The sequence below is a fragment of the Dryas octopetala genome, chromosome 4, assembly GCF_963921425.1.
Source record: "Dryas octopetala chromosome 4, drDryOcto1.1, whole genome shotgun sequence".
NCBI classification, from domain to species: domain Eukaryota; kingdom Viridiplantae; phylum Streptophyta; class Magnoliopsida; order Rosales; family Rosaceae; genus Dryas; species Dryas octopetala.
The window spans coordinates 17,703,106-17,717,749 of record NC_141369.1 but is presented as its reverse complement, the minus strand read 5'-3'; the positions used below and the strand labels follow the sequence as shown (position 1 = coordinate 17,717,749).

At 35.1% G+C, this 14,644-nt stretch overlaps 1 protein-coding gene and 1 pseudogene across 1 annotated transcript; both read right to left on the bottom strand.

Annotated features, from left to right (window-relative positions):
* Positions 1 to 95: 95 nt before the first annotated feature.
* LOC147287541 (uncharacterized) lies at positions 96 to 1,510 on the bottom strand. The gene is made up of 2 exons (XM_086240919.1): positions 274 to 1,510; positions 96 to 172 (listed from the first exon to the last, which is right to left on the bottom strand). Exons 1-2 carry the CDS (start codon positions 1,508 to 1,510, stop codon positions 96 to 98), a joined length of 1,314 nt encoding a protein of 437 aa, XP_086097045.1.
* Positions 1,511 to 1,638: 128 nt separating this feature from the next.
* On the bottom strand, positions 1,639 to 14,402 carry LOC147287540 (uncharacterized; annotated as a pseudogene).
* Positions 14,403 to 14,644: the final 242 nt, after the last annotated feature.

The window sequence follows — 14,644 nt, the reverse complement described above, 5'->3', positions numbered from 1 at the left end:
GAAGGATAATCTTCAATCAAGAATGGATAAAATTCGTCCCATAATCTCCGTACGCCAGTTGGTTCACAATACACCAAAATTGTGACGAATAATCTTCATAAAGCTGATGGCATCCTCATAGTAGAGGCCTCATGCAAACATTGTTGAATACTGCCATCTTCTTCTAATAAACCTACACACAAAAACCACAACAACATTAAGAAAGTAACCTTAAAAAAAAAAATTCTTATTCAAATCATTTGAAAATCAAGAAATAAGATTTTATTGGCTAACCCCGTCTTTCGGCTGCTTGCTTCAACGTGGAACACATCACATCATCAACAGTTCGTAAATCCTCGAATGATCTTGGTCCTTTCACATGATTAAGGAGGATACGAAGAAAAAACTTTTCACCTTCAGAAGGTGAGACTGTGTATATCCTCCCAATAACCCTTTGAAGGCCTACTCGTTTAGTCCATATTTTCTCCTTACTGATCCATCTATAGTGTTCAGGCATTTCTCGATACAAATATCTTCTCGCTTCCACATCCGTACGATTCAGAGTGAAATATTCAGTAAGCATTGTCATTGATAATCCATCATTTGACAAAATATTTGTTATAGTGTCATTTGCCTGATATTGGACTTGTTGCATGTTCGGAAGATGTATTTGTAATCGCCACACCGATGGACATATCTTATTCATGGTAAATTTGAAAATATGCCATAGTGCTTCCGGTGCACAAACCCATCTTGCATCGACAAATTGCCTTATTTCGTCTCTAATAGGATCTGGCTGTACTTCAAGGGCAACTCTGTCTGGTCCTTTGTAAACATACTTATATAAGTACTTGACACTTTTTATACTGCAACATATTTCTACATTGATGTGACAATCATACTTTAAAAGCAACCACGGATTGTATGGAATAACCCAACTGTTATCAACCATTACAGTTCCACGTCGATCTAGAGGGACGGACATGCGATCTCCTCGTCTTCGATAAATTGGATAAGAATCACTCCCTAGAATAGTGACGGGTGCAAAGGATTTAGGGTAACTTCTTTTACATCTGCCATTTTTCATGCATGGAGAATGTTGGTTTTGTACTCCACATGGACCATGTATCATATGTTTTAACACTGCATTGTAAAGTTGCGGCTCTCCATCTTCGTCCGGTATTTCAGCTTTAACAATGCGGTCATAATCATCTGGGTTGTGAACCTTATCATTTTCATCTAACACAATAAGCATGTGCACATGAGGAAGGCCTCGCTTTTGAAATTCAATGACATAAGCATGTGCAACAACTTTACCCAATACCCCTTTATCCACAATGTCTTGCTTTAAGTCTGTAAATTTTGCTCGAAAAATTCTGGTGAGTAAGTCAGGACGATCTTGAGGCGTTTGGCCAGGGTGTAATTCACTTTTAATTTCTTCCCAACTTGGGTTGCATGTCATTGTGATGAAAAGATCAGGCTTCCCATATTTTTGAACCAAAGTCATTGCATCTTGGTACCGCTGATACATGTCACGTGGGCTTCCAACAAATGATGATGGCAAAATGGTTCTGCGACCGATGTTACTTATGGCATTAAAATTTTTGTTTGGTAATTACTTTGCACACTCCTTACATGGTAGATAATATTTAGTTATGATTATGGAGAGAGATCCATACCAGCATTATTTTCACCTGCATTTAGAGAGTCTTGAAGGCCTTGGTAAAGTTCAGCTCGAAGTGTTGTTTGATGGGAACGTACCCATCTAAGTCTGTGTGATTCAATTTTCACGTAATTATCCACAACGTACTGTTGTAAAAGACGCCCCCCTCGAAGTAGAACTGATGGATCATCCTCACGTATCTGCAAAATCAAAGTTTGGGTTTACATTTCAAAATTCCCTGAAATAATTAGGTGGTTTTTATTTCTTTACGCACCTGTAAAATATACGCATAATAGTCGCAAGGCGATAGTTCTCTTCCACGATCGTCACGACTATTAATATCCCATCCATATGATCCATACGACAATAACAATGGATATTGTAAAGGATCATAGAATCCAGCCGTGTCTTGGACATTTATAAGTTGCCCTTGAGCTGTCTGAACGATGAAATTTCTTCCATTTTGATTGGTGGCTTCATCTCCGCTTATTATAATTGCAGCGACCTGAGATGCAGATGGTAAACTATATTGAGGCCGGTTTGCTGGTTGCTTCTTTAAGATGAGTTTGCAATTTGGCAATTGTGGGTGTCGCCCTAAGTGTTGTAATGTCTGAGCGAACGGATTATGTTCATTAAGAATCCGTTATATCTTTTCAACCACACTTCTATCTAGAATATCACTCTCAGCCAACCGATTTTCAATTGCATGCTCGGTATCATATATATAAGCTTGTAGAAATCGTGGTCTATTACCTTCTCTTGGTAGAAGACTACCAATTTTATGATATATAGATCCTTGTGCTCGAAATGTATAAATTCCACGTCCTCCAATATTAATTCTGTCATCAACATGGACACCCATTGAAGTGAAGGCAAATACATGATTATAGGCTCGAATATTTTGCCTAAAGTGTCTACCCTCCGATGTTTGGTCTGTGAAAAGTGTTACCATTTCTGGCGGAGATGGTATCCATGGCAAGGCAACTTTTCCGTTGCAACAACACATATTGGAGGTCTCATTATGAAATAATTGCGCTGCGCACTTTGAACATATGGTTGGTATAGGTAATTGGCATCCTGGGACTCCCATGCTCTCACAATAATCTCTAGCACAATTATGATTTCTCCTTTCTCTTGGCCTACGTTGAACTCGAGGTACGCTATTGCTGCCTGGCCCCGCATTATGATTCGTTGTTTCATTAGGCACTTCTGCTTTTAAATAATTCACTTTTAATTGTGAGTGAAAGAATTGTAATTCAAACTAAAAATAATGCAAAAAATAACCCACCATTAGGAGCAGAATTTAGATTATCCTCGTCGGCTATTTGCAACGTACCCGAACGTGCCATTCGTCTTATATGAGTCAAACGTCTTCTAAGAGGTTGCTCAATGTTGTTGCCAGAATTGGATAAAACTCTTGTACTTAGGCCTTCATCCTCCACATGTTCAAATAAATTGCCACTCGTATTTGAACGTGGCATCTGCGTTATATGGTTCACACGCATTGTAGAAGCATATTGACCTTCATTCTCATGATTTGACATAACTCTTGAACTTGGGCCTTCATCGCCAACTCGTTCTATCCAATTGATGATTACACTTGAGTATTATATAATTTTAATTTCACTTTTCATGCTTAAAACATTATAATTATAGAAGAATAATAATAAAAATGCTATTTAATAGTGTAAACAATACATGAACTTATTTTAAATAAGAACCCTAAAAATGTATAAATATTAGTTAAGCGTATAAAAAATACCAGGGGATGACTGATCTCTATTACTGGTGTCCGCCTCAATTCGATCATCACAAACATTATCAACCATTGGTCGCTTCTCTCGAGATGCCTCGCGCCGTCGAGCCAAATAATTGCGATATTGTGAAGAACTCAATGATTGTCTCCATTTTGTTGAACTCATCCTATAAAAAAAAATAAGGATAAAATAAAAACTTGTGAAAAAATTAGGGTTCATTTTATTTTTTTGGAAAATTATCAGTCAAGTTTTTTATATCATGGTGTACTTTAAAATTAGCATAACGACGACCATGTTGATTGACTACAATCCCAAATATTTATGGTGGGCTGCACTCAGAGAAGGTAAAATCACACCATCATCCTCACTCTCTCCTCCTATTTTTCGTATTTATTAATTGTATTCCAATATGTATTCTAGATTATGAAGGTAATATATAAAAAGTGTGTTATGAAATATGGAAGTTTGAAATTCAAATGTGATGCGCAGAATTAATAGTGTGTGAAAGACTTTTTTGGGTGTATCTTAAAAATTGCAATGGATTAGGCAAAAAATTGTATTTGTCTTTTGATTTGTATTTCAAATATATTTAAAGTTATGAAGGTTTGTGAATTAGTGGACTGTGAAGGGTAAAATAGTTAGGCTTTTGTTTTTTTTTTTTTTTCTTATGTGAACAGTTATATTAATCTCTAATATTTGGATAAAGGTGTCGTCATAATATAAAGCAATATATAAGAAAATCTCAACAATCATAAAATACAAAAATTGCATACCTATGCAGAACCAAGATCAAATATGTTTCCTGCAAATATTTCCCTAACCAAATTCTCTAAACGCTATGCTTCATTTGCAATAGCATCATTAATTTTGTGCTCGCAAATTGCAATGCAACACCCAAGTGGTAAGTAATTAGATTGAACTAAATTTTGTGCTTACAATGCAATCAGGCGGTCCACCGTGACTTTCAAGGTCCTTCAAGTTCTCGAGTATTTCAGCATACCTTTCACAGTAAAAAACAAAAACACATTACAGACATTTCAAAAAACCCACCTCACAAACCACCACAAACAATCAGTACACTTTACCTTGGAGCAAATTTCTCAGCTTTAACTGGAGCATCAGGCGCTAGAGCATCAGTGTCAGCGAGTTTCCTGCCCCAAATCAATCCAGTATGTTCTCCTTTTTACTTGTTAAAAGTGAACAAAAAAACGAAACCAGTAGGAAGCATCATTCAGACAACACGATCAAAATGAAAAGCCAGCTAATGAAATAACCAAATCAAGACACCATTAAATAAGTGCAACATAACTAATAATCAATAGAAGAATATAAAGCTTTAAAAAGAATTCTTTTAACAAAATCAAAAAAAGAAGCTTAATACCTGAAAGCTTTGGAATTTGAATTAGAAAAACCAAAGAGAGAGACTGGCAATAAGAAACTGCTTTGAACTTTCAAATGCTTTGTTCTTGCCCTTTTCCAGCCTAAATAAAGCGAAGAGCTATTAAAAATCCAAAAATTATAAATATGATATTTAATTTAGGTTGAAATTAAACTATTTTATGGTTCGTGATGTATATCTAGGGTTGAATACCAATCTTCATATTTGAAGACTTGAAAATTGTTGCTAAATTGTTGCTAGTAAACAATATAAAATTTTAATTTCAATCAACATTACATATATACAAATATCAGCTTGTTTTACGCTTCCTTCTTGAGTTAGCTTGCCAATTCAATATGCAGCAGGGACCCAATTCGAGGATCAAAGTTCACACCCGTGTCATGGTCATCTATCAAAGGAAAAAGTAACTTACAGGAAACACCAATTAGAACCAAGTTTCATACATTGTCATCATTAGAAGGTACAAATAAAATTATCCCTGGATCAGATTCCCAACTTTGGCATTTAACAACATCTAAATAGAAACAAAATCAGAAATAACTCCTAGGTGATTTTATTAGAATTCCACTAAGTTGTTGACCACAAAAAAAAGAAAGAAAAAAAACTCCGAGAATTAGAAAACACTAAAAGTCCCCTAAATAAATATATGAACATCCTCATTTTTGCTCAAATTTATTCCCAAATTATATGTAACAGCATTATACTAACACTTGCCTCTTTTGAAATTGTTAAGAGAGAGATATAGAGCATTCATTCTAATAAGTTTCTCAATTTTTTTTAACAAACCAAAAAGCTCATTACCTAGGAAAGAAGCATATCAATTCTAGGTTCAAAAAAATCATGCACAACCTGATGAGCAATGCCAAAACAGCCTCTCTTTTTTTTTTTTTTTTTTTTTTCAATTAACGCTAGGAATTTAAATACTCTAATTTCAAAATCTAAAGAATCATATAGTTTTTTCATCCAAGCCTTTCCCTCTTCTTCATTCAATTCCCATTTCAACATCATCATTTGCTACATATTTCTTAAGTTGTTATAAAATAAAATCCTAAATTAAGCTTAAAGAATGAAATTACTTTGCAGCAGATGAGATTATAAGCCCCAAATCAAAATCAAATCGAAAGAGAAAATGAGTGAGAACTTATACCAATCTCCCAAAATCCCACATCAAAAGCACTTTGGACTTCTTGCTCAAAAAACTCTTTGGGACTATGGAAATTGAAGTACGCAGACTCTACCAAAGAAGATTCATGAAGTCGACAGTCAAGTTAGCATGTGGTGTCCCTTGCAAATTACATAAAAATGAAAAAGTAAGAATCAAAACAAATAAAAGGAAAAAGTATAACAAAAATATAACCTCTCACTCTTGGTCATTAGACCACTTCATTGTTCTTCAATATAGGACTAAAGGGTAGGAATTACTGATATGGAAAATCCCTCTCTCTCTCTCTATATATATATATCTCTCTCTTTCTCTCTGATTCCTCTTTTATTTGTTTCTCAAAGTGATTAAAATTGAAGTGGTCTGATTCTTTCATTTTTTTACCCCCGCTGTCTTAATTGGTAATGCAATATATCAAATCCAAATATAAAATAATAGCAGCAGCACATCTTGTGTATCAATTACATTGCAAAATCTTCTAATAGCTAGCAGATCCGAGTTACTAATCTTCTTATTACAAAAATTAAGAACCTTAACAAATGCCCAATTAACATGGGACACATCCGAGTTAATATCAGCACATAATGAACTAATACCATCAGCGCATAATGAACTAATACCATCAGCATGTAAACCTTTGATTTAAAGTAGTACTCATCCTAAAATGCATACTTGAAGCCTTCAAGATTTATTGGGTTACAGAAGTCATCAATGAAAGCTTTACTTGAACAACCTAAACAAAGAGACAATTAGTAAGAAGATTAGAAAATGTTTAGACAACCCAGTCTAAGAAAATAACAGACACATCAAAAGTGCCTCAAAGAAGAAAAACCCATTTTTCTCCACACAGTTAAATATATTTAATCAACATAAATGTTAGATGAGCCAAACCAAAAACCTGTAAAAAGTGTAGAACATAAGAAAAGTCTATGGTAATATACAATTCAAGAAAAAAAAATAATAAAATAGGCTCTCTCTCTCTCTCTCTCATCCAAAACAAACTGAATTTTGGTAAAATCCCTCCCAATATCTACCCCTGCATTTCATCAAGCACCTCGTATTCAACATAAATAAAAATTTTAACCTATAAAAAAAATTCTAGAACATAAGAAAAGTTTGTGGTAATATACAATTCAGAAAAAGGAAAAAGAAAAAAAAAGCATAGGCTGATGAGCAAATAAACCCATACCATTTTCCTATGCAATGGATTCAAAATCGCTTTCTCTAGCTTACAGCTTCTGCACCTACTTAACAATTAATGCTCAAAGGGCATGCTCATTTACCTTAAATAGCACTATAGCATCATTTGCAATAGTATCATGCGATCAGGCGAAGGGCCCAAGGTAAAAATACCTTCTCTTGTTCCATCACCACGTCCCACAAAGAAGAACAAAGAAGAGAGAACGTGGTTTGGATACATAAGAAAAATAAAAGAGAACGTGGTCTCCTAAACGTGGTGTCATACTGCATTATTTTTTATATTTATTTTTTAATTTGTTTAATTGCAAGAGTGGTTGATTACTTATTTGTCCTTATCGAATTAAAATTGTATGTTTTAATAAATGTAATTAACCATGGGTATTTGTGAGATTTTAGAAAATTTTACCTAGGGGAGGTGTTTGCTTTATTACCATTATGCCATAACCATGATTATAGTTATTGGTTTTTTTCCGGTGTGAAAAATTAGTCATTCAAAGTGTGTTTAGAGTTTAATTAGCCAATAGTAAAATGATACACAAGTTAGAGATGAGATACAAAAAACGTGGCTTGAGTAGTACACTTATTAGTGCCTATAACCCGTCAGTAAAATAATCCACCATTTTAGGCTCATTACGCAACATGATAGGGGTGGGCATCAACTCGTTCGACCCGTGGCTTCGACCGCACCGCCAGCTGTTTAGCCTCAAGCCGACCCACCTTGATAGAGGCGCCTCGGGTGGCGGGTCCAGTCCTCTACCCCCCGCCGAAGCCGAGCTGAGCCGCGAGAAAGAGTGAGGCGAGAGAGATAGAGTTGCAGATGAGAGAGAGAGAGAGAGAGAGAGAGAGAGAGAGAGAGTTGCAGGAGAGAGTGAGAGTTGCAAGAGGTTTGAACTTGGGAAACTTGTTTAGGACTAGGATCTATCTAATGACGTTTCAATGGTGTAGTATGCAACATGTTTGACAGGAGGTTCATTTGATGAGGCACATCTCTCTTCTCTCATCTCTTCTCCTTCTCTTTCTCAGCCAAGCCGTTTTCGACTGCTTCTAACCCGTCCCCGACAAAGACCCGAGCCAACTCTCACTGACCCGTATAGTTAGAGATGGGTTAGGCTCCAAGCCGACCCACCCGCCCAATGCCTAGGCCTACAACATGATTTCATAATTTGAACTTTCTCAATTGAGATTAGTTTACAAGTAATCATGTTGTGTAGTGAACTCAAAAAGGCAGTTAACATCGTATTATCCTACTAACCAATTAGCTCTAAAGCTCCTACTTGTATATTTTGTTATAGTCTTCAGTTATTACTTTTTTATTTAAGAAAATTGATGTTCAAAATATTGTGTGAATAAAAATAAAATTTAACTACAAAATAATTTGATGACTTAATTTAATTAAGTACAACAGTACAACTCTCAATATTACTACAGCTTCAACACATAAATTATCACTCTCAATACTATTCAGATTACAAAATTACTATTCAAATCACTTTGAGCCCCATATATCACCTCACCACTATAAAAGGCCTAAAGCCAATCAACGGCGTTGTGCTACAAACTACAAACCGATTCAGTAAAAAGAACAAAAAAGCTAAAAAGAAAAATCAAGGGCTTTCTCTGCCTTCTCGTTTTCCCAAGGTGAGCCTTCATAGCTTTCAATGCTAATTTATAATATTTTGTTTGATCTTTCTCTAAATGCCGTACTCTCTTTCTCTCCCTCTCTCTGCTTTCAATGCTAATTTATAATATTTTGTTTGTTCTTTCTCTAAATGCTGTAATCTCTCTCTCTCTCTCTCTCTCTCTCTCTCTCTCTCTCACAGAGATGAGGGTTCCTACCATGATGATGGTTATCAAGAAATTGAGGATGTGTCAGACAATGAAAAGAGGTATTTATCTATTTATTTTGTTAACAAGTTCATTCAATTATTCAACATGTGGCTGGATCTCTGTGGCTAATACTTGTGTTACTTTTCCAGACCAATCAACTAAATCCCCCACCTTCAAGACATCATCGACAGTTGCCACCTTATCGATTAAACTTATCATACAAAAAACATTCTAAACATCTAACTCTTGAAAATATAACAGAATACAAGAACCATTACCCTTTCATTCCATTGCTTATCCCATCCTGTATTGACTTGTCAATTTATGCTGTCGGTTCGGCCAACTTAGCCAGCTACCGTAGCTCAAGAATTTTCGTACGATGACAATTCACAAAAAGAAAAATAAGTAAAGAAAAATGTGATTCTTGCAACTCAGTGGATGTAGAATCTAACACATACTAATAAACAAAAAAATATATGCAAACAATTAACGCCAAAGTACTACAAGTCCACTCGTTTAAGCAAGTCAAGGATCTTACTCCCTGCTATGGAAGAAAAATGTATACACCTAACATAAATAGTATTAGCCACATTATATTCATCTTACTAAGGCATGTATGTCATCCCATTTGGCCAACATAGGAGTCTTGGTGAGCTAGAGAACCAATGTGCAAATATAAATGAACATCACAACCATTAAGATATAACAAATGAGTGCAAAAAGAAATATTAACAACTAGCATTGATAGTGGTCAACAAAAAAAAATAAAAAAAGAACATCACCTCAATAGAAACATCAAGTTGCATTTTGGAATTGTTGTAGTGTGTGAAAATTAAGTTGATTTTATGACAAATGAATTCTAAATGGTATGCTCAGTATGGGATTGCTTTTCTTTCTTTTGCAGGGTATTCAACAGGAAAACCCATAAACTGGAATGAGCAAGGGGTCTTGAACCCCGTGCGTGATCAGGGACACCACAGTAAGTATTATAAGAATTTGGTATATATACCTACGATCGTCTCAATAGGTTTGTACCCAAATTAGAATTAATTGCCCAATAACACTCAAGTGGTGATATTATAAGAATCGTCTCGTGTGGCCCTCGAGAAGTTTAAACTTTACCCAAACTATTCAAATCAATTAAATGGGTAAGTACTATGTGTATGTGTTGAACGAAAATTGTAAATAAATAACAATAATATTACTCAACATAATTTCACTCAAATTCATTTAAGGAATAAAGATTTTATTATTTTGGATATGATCCATTCAAGATGGAGTACATCTCTTAATTACAATTCCTTGACTTAAGGGAATATCTTTTGATTCCGATTGCAATGAAACCAACGGATCACTTCTATTGAAATGAAATTTATTTGCGACTGTGGTTACACCCATATTTTAGGTTGCCTACGTACCCATTGTAGGATCATCAAACCACACGTAGTTCCAAGGTTTTGGGATTTAAATGAGTGAACGACTCATTTAAATGATTTGAGTAATTTGGGTAGGGTTTAGAGCCCTTGAATTTGATTTGAGAAATTAATTTAGGGATTTTTGTGTGTGTAACTAATTTCTGAAGGATTTGGGCGGATTTGATTTGGTGCAAAATTAATTCAAATAAATTTGTATGAATTAATTTCTAGGAGAATTTGAAGAATTTTGTGAATGAGGTTGAGTGTGAATTTTGCTCACATTGCCTACGTTCCATGATGGGATCAAACCAGACGTAGTTCAATTAAGAATTTGATTTGTTGGCTTTGTGCCGCTTTAGAGTTGAATTTGAGAGATTTGGTTTTATACCAATTTGAGAGTTTGAATTTGGGGAAGAAAATGTGTCCATTAATATTTTTGTATCATTTATTTGTTAAATGACACATTTTTTTATAGTGGGCTAATATGAATTTGGTTATGTGCCCACTAATATCTTCGTATAAATTACTTATTAATTGACACGCTCTTTATTTATTAATGGGCAAAAATGAAATTGGGAAAGAAGTTTGTTTATTTTGTACCAATTATTTGTTAATTGGCAAATTTAAATTATTAATGGGTTCTCAAAGTTTGAACCAAAACCCATTAAAATTACGGGATTGAAGGCTTAGTTTTGACCACTGCCCTTGTATTTATTAACAAGGCAGTGAGCCCATGAGACTTGGGGTTGGCCTCCATGAGACTTGGGGTTGGCCTATAAGTACGTTAACTTTGATAGCCTTTCCTGGACCATTGTCCACAATAAAACTACTGCAGTAGCTAGCCTTTCTTGGTGACTTGTAGGATTAATTGATTAATCTCAATTGCATAGCTTCGGTACATATCTCAATAGCACCCAAACTCTGCCACCTATTTCTTTTATCTTTTCCTTGGAGGGCTATACTGCTTGACTTGATTTTCTTGTCTCTTTAACTTCATGTGAGGTGGTAATGAACTGACTTTGGCTAGAGGACTAACTAGGATTGCTTTTTTTTTTCTTTCCTCTAGTCATGCGTGCAATTGTTAAGATGCACTATCCTTTTTTTACTACCTTGAGAGAGCTCTATAAACAAACAAGAAACAAATTCTGCCGTCCCTAGCTGCTAGCTTGAGGCTTGGTGCAGCAAGATTGTTTTGTTTCTTTCTTTTCTTTTGGTGGAGAAGCACATTTGGCTTTTGCTGGTAGAAGTGCAGCACCTTTTTTTTTATTGTGCTACATTGTCATAGCTTCATTTAATTTGTTTTTCTCTTTTTCTTTCTTTTGCCTCTTTTTTTTTTTTTTTTTTTTTTTTTTTTTTTTTTTTTTTTTTTACGGGCCCAACTTGATTTTTTTTTTTTTCTTTGGCTTTTCACGTGAAGCACTAGGGAAGCAACATCACATTTTTTCTTGGCTTCACAACATGTCAGAGACCACCTTTTATTTTCGTCTATGGCTTGCCAAATTCATCTTGCCTGGGAGCTTGGATTTACTTTCAAGTGCGACTTTGATTTCTTTGTAAGCCGCAACTTATTTATGGGGGGTTTCAGACCAGAACTCCCATCTCTTGAGAGAGGATAAATTTATGGGGGGTTCAGATCAGAACTCTTATCTTGAGATGAAAGTAATTTATGAGGGTCCCCCATCTTAAAAGAAATAATACCGCCGCAACGGTTTTGCAGTAATTATTCTCTCTTGTCTCTATACTTTCTCCTTTAGCCTTTCGGTCTCCCCCTCCTTTTTCTGAATCCCTTATGCTCTTATTTATAGAGTACGGTCCAAGTGATGAGATAACTCTCTCTATTTAAATTTAAACTCATTAGATAAGAGATAATTAAGCTTCTAGATAAATCCACATTATTTCATTTTCCAATTTGTTTTCATTTGAAATTAATGTGGCACATGGTATATGTTGATCCTATCTCAACCTCAACGTACCTTTGAATTGTTTGAATTTTTTTACGGTTCAACGCTATGAATAGTTTGATCCTACGACATCAATCTAGAAATAATCTCATCCTAAATAGAATCACTGATTCAATTCAATCTATATGGGAATTGGAGGAGATGGGCCAACAATACAGAGAAAAATTGCCTACCTACACTTGTTTTTGCGGGCAACATAACAAGCAACATTCATTAAAAAGCCCAAAGGTTAAAATAGAAATACAAGAGTGAAGCCTAATAATATGGAAATTGAAGGAGAGGGGGCAATAACAAAGAGCAAAATCGCCTACCTGCATGTTTATTTGCTCACATTTCATGAAGTCTCTTTGTTACAAGTATGACATACAAACATATATATTAAGCTGGGACGGCAACTAGGCTTTGATAGGGTTGGCCGGATTTGTCAACCAGGCTTTGATATGGTTGGATTTGTCATTTTTTTGATGGCTTCGATACTACGTTTTAAAATACTTATTCCTTATTAAAATGATAAAAAACACTATAAATAGATATATATGACACATACGATAAAATAAAACACACATTATTCACATTATTCTAATATACAACGTAAAACCATAAATTAGCAACATTAAATTTAAAAGACAAACAAAATTAAAATTACAGCTAAAAATCTTAATATGACTTAGGTAGTTGCATGAGTAACTAACTGTGGAAAGGGGTGGTTATCCTCAACTTGAGAGCCGAACATAAGGTTGACATTACAAGATGATGAACATGAATCTGACTCCAGATCGATGCAAAGGAAACCAACCTCATCTGCAATAGAAAATCTACAATCATCAAATAGTAATTATATTTAATTAAAATAGCTTCATCCCATTGAACAAAAATATATATTATATACCAATTAAAATCCAAAATTATAGATACATAACTAAAAAAGGACATACCAAATCAGCCACCCATCTGGAGCATCATACAAAAAAGTTGTCTGTTTCAAGCAAATAAATTCATGAACATATTGTCAATAGAACTTTGGTACATAAATCATGCATGCATAACTGTCAGTCTCTCACCAACTTATATATCAACCTCTGCATAACTCCCCAGTCACTCACAGTTATTATTGTTATTATTATTCGGACTTCAAATCTTTTCCAATATTAAAATGGAGAGATACCACTAGACCAACAATGATGATGTTATTGAAATAATTAAATTGTGAAGGATATTAATAAACCAACGCTACCTAAATAATCATAAAGTGGTAAAGGGCGCCCCTCTTCAACCACAAGACTGAAGGATTGCAAAGACCTGCCGCCCGTGCAATAATCTGGACCAATTTGTGCTTGGTAAACTTTCACTGCACCACCAGAATCAACTGCCTCCAATATAACAAAATCCATGCAATCAATCATTATCCGCCTGCAAAAGCGCAGCACCTTCACAAATTGCAGTTGGGCATTCTAAAACAGAAGCCAAAGATATCATTAGACCCATAATTAAACAATTAATTCAACATTTACAAAATCATTAATCATAGCATCTTTCTTGGAAGTAGACTGGCATCAGTAGAAAAAACCAAAAAAATCAGGCAAACACATGAAAAACACTACTTTGTGCCTTCATAATTAAATTCATGCTAATGAATAATAGGGCAAATAAAAGAGCTAGCACACTGAAACGCTGCTTTTAGAAATTTAGAAATTTAAGTTATGAATAAAACCTTTTGCTTGTTGTACTCTTCAATGGCGAAACGGGCAACCTGTTTTCTTCTTAAATCCATATAAAATTCATGTTCCTGTTCAAAGAAAAGAGGCTGAGAGAGAGGGAGAGAGAGAGAGAGAGAGAGAGAGAGAGAGAGAGAGAGAGAGAGAGAGAGAGAGAGAGAGCTGTACCTGTCCACGCTTGGGAATTCGATCTTTCAGTAGCTCATTATCATTAACATGTACATAAGAATCAGTAACCGTTAACGCGTGGCCAACGATCGGTCTTCTGTTATTGTAAATAGATTTAATACCAAGCTTGCCGAGCACGGTACGAAGAGCTGCCATTGTCGATCTTACTCCCACTCGTGTAGGGCAAGGCAGATGAAAGCCAGAGTGGGAAGAGGATAGAAAAGGGTTAGGGTTTTATTAGATGATAGGGAAAATTACCCATTATCGGGTTTCGTGGTTCGGGTCAAGCCCAACCCATTTGAACCCTTGATGGCTTTCATTAGATTAGGGCTCGATTGATCCTGATTCTTGATTCTTGACTCCCAATTCAATTCTTTGTTCTATTAGGGCAATAAATT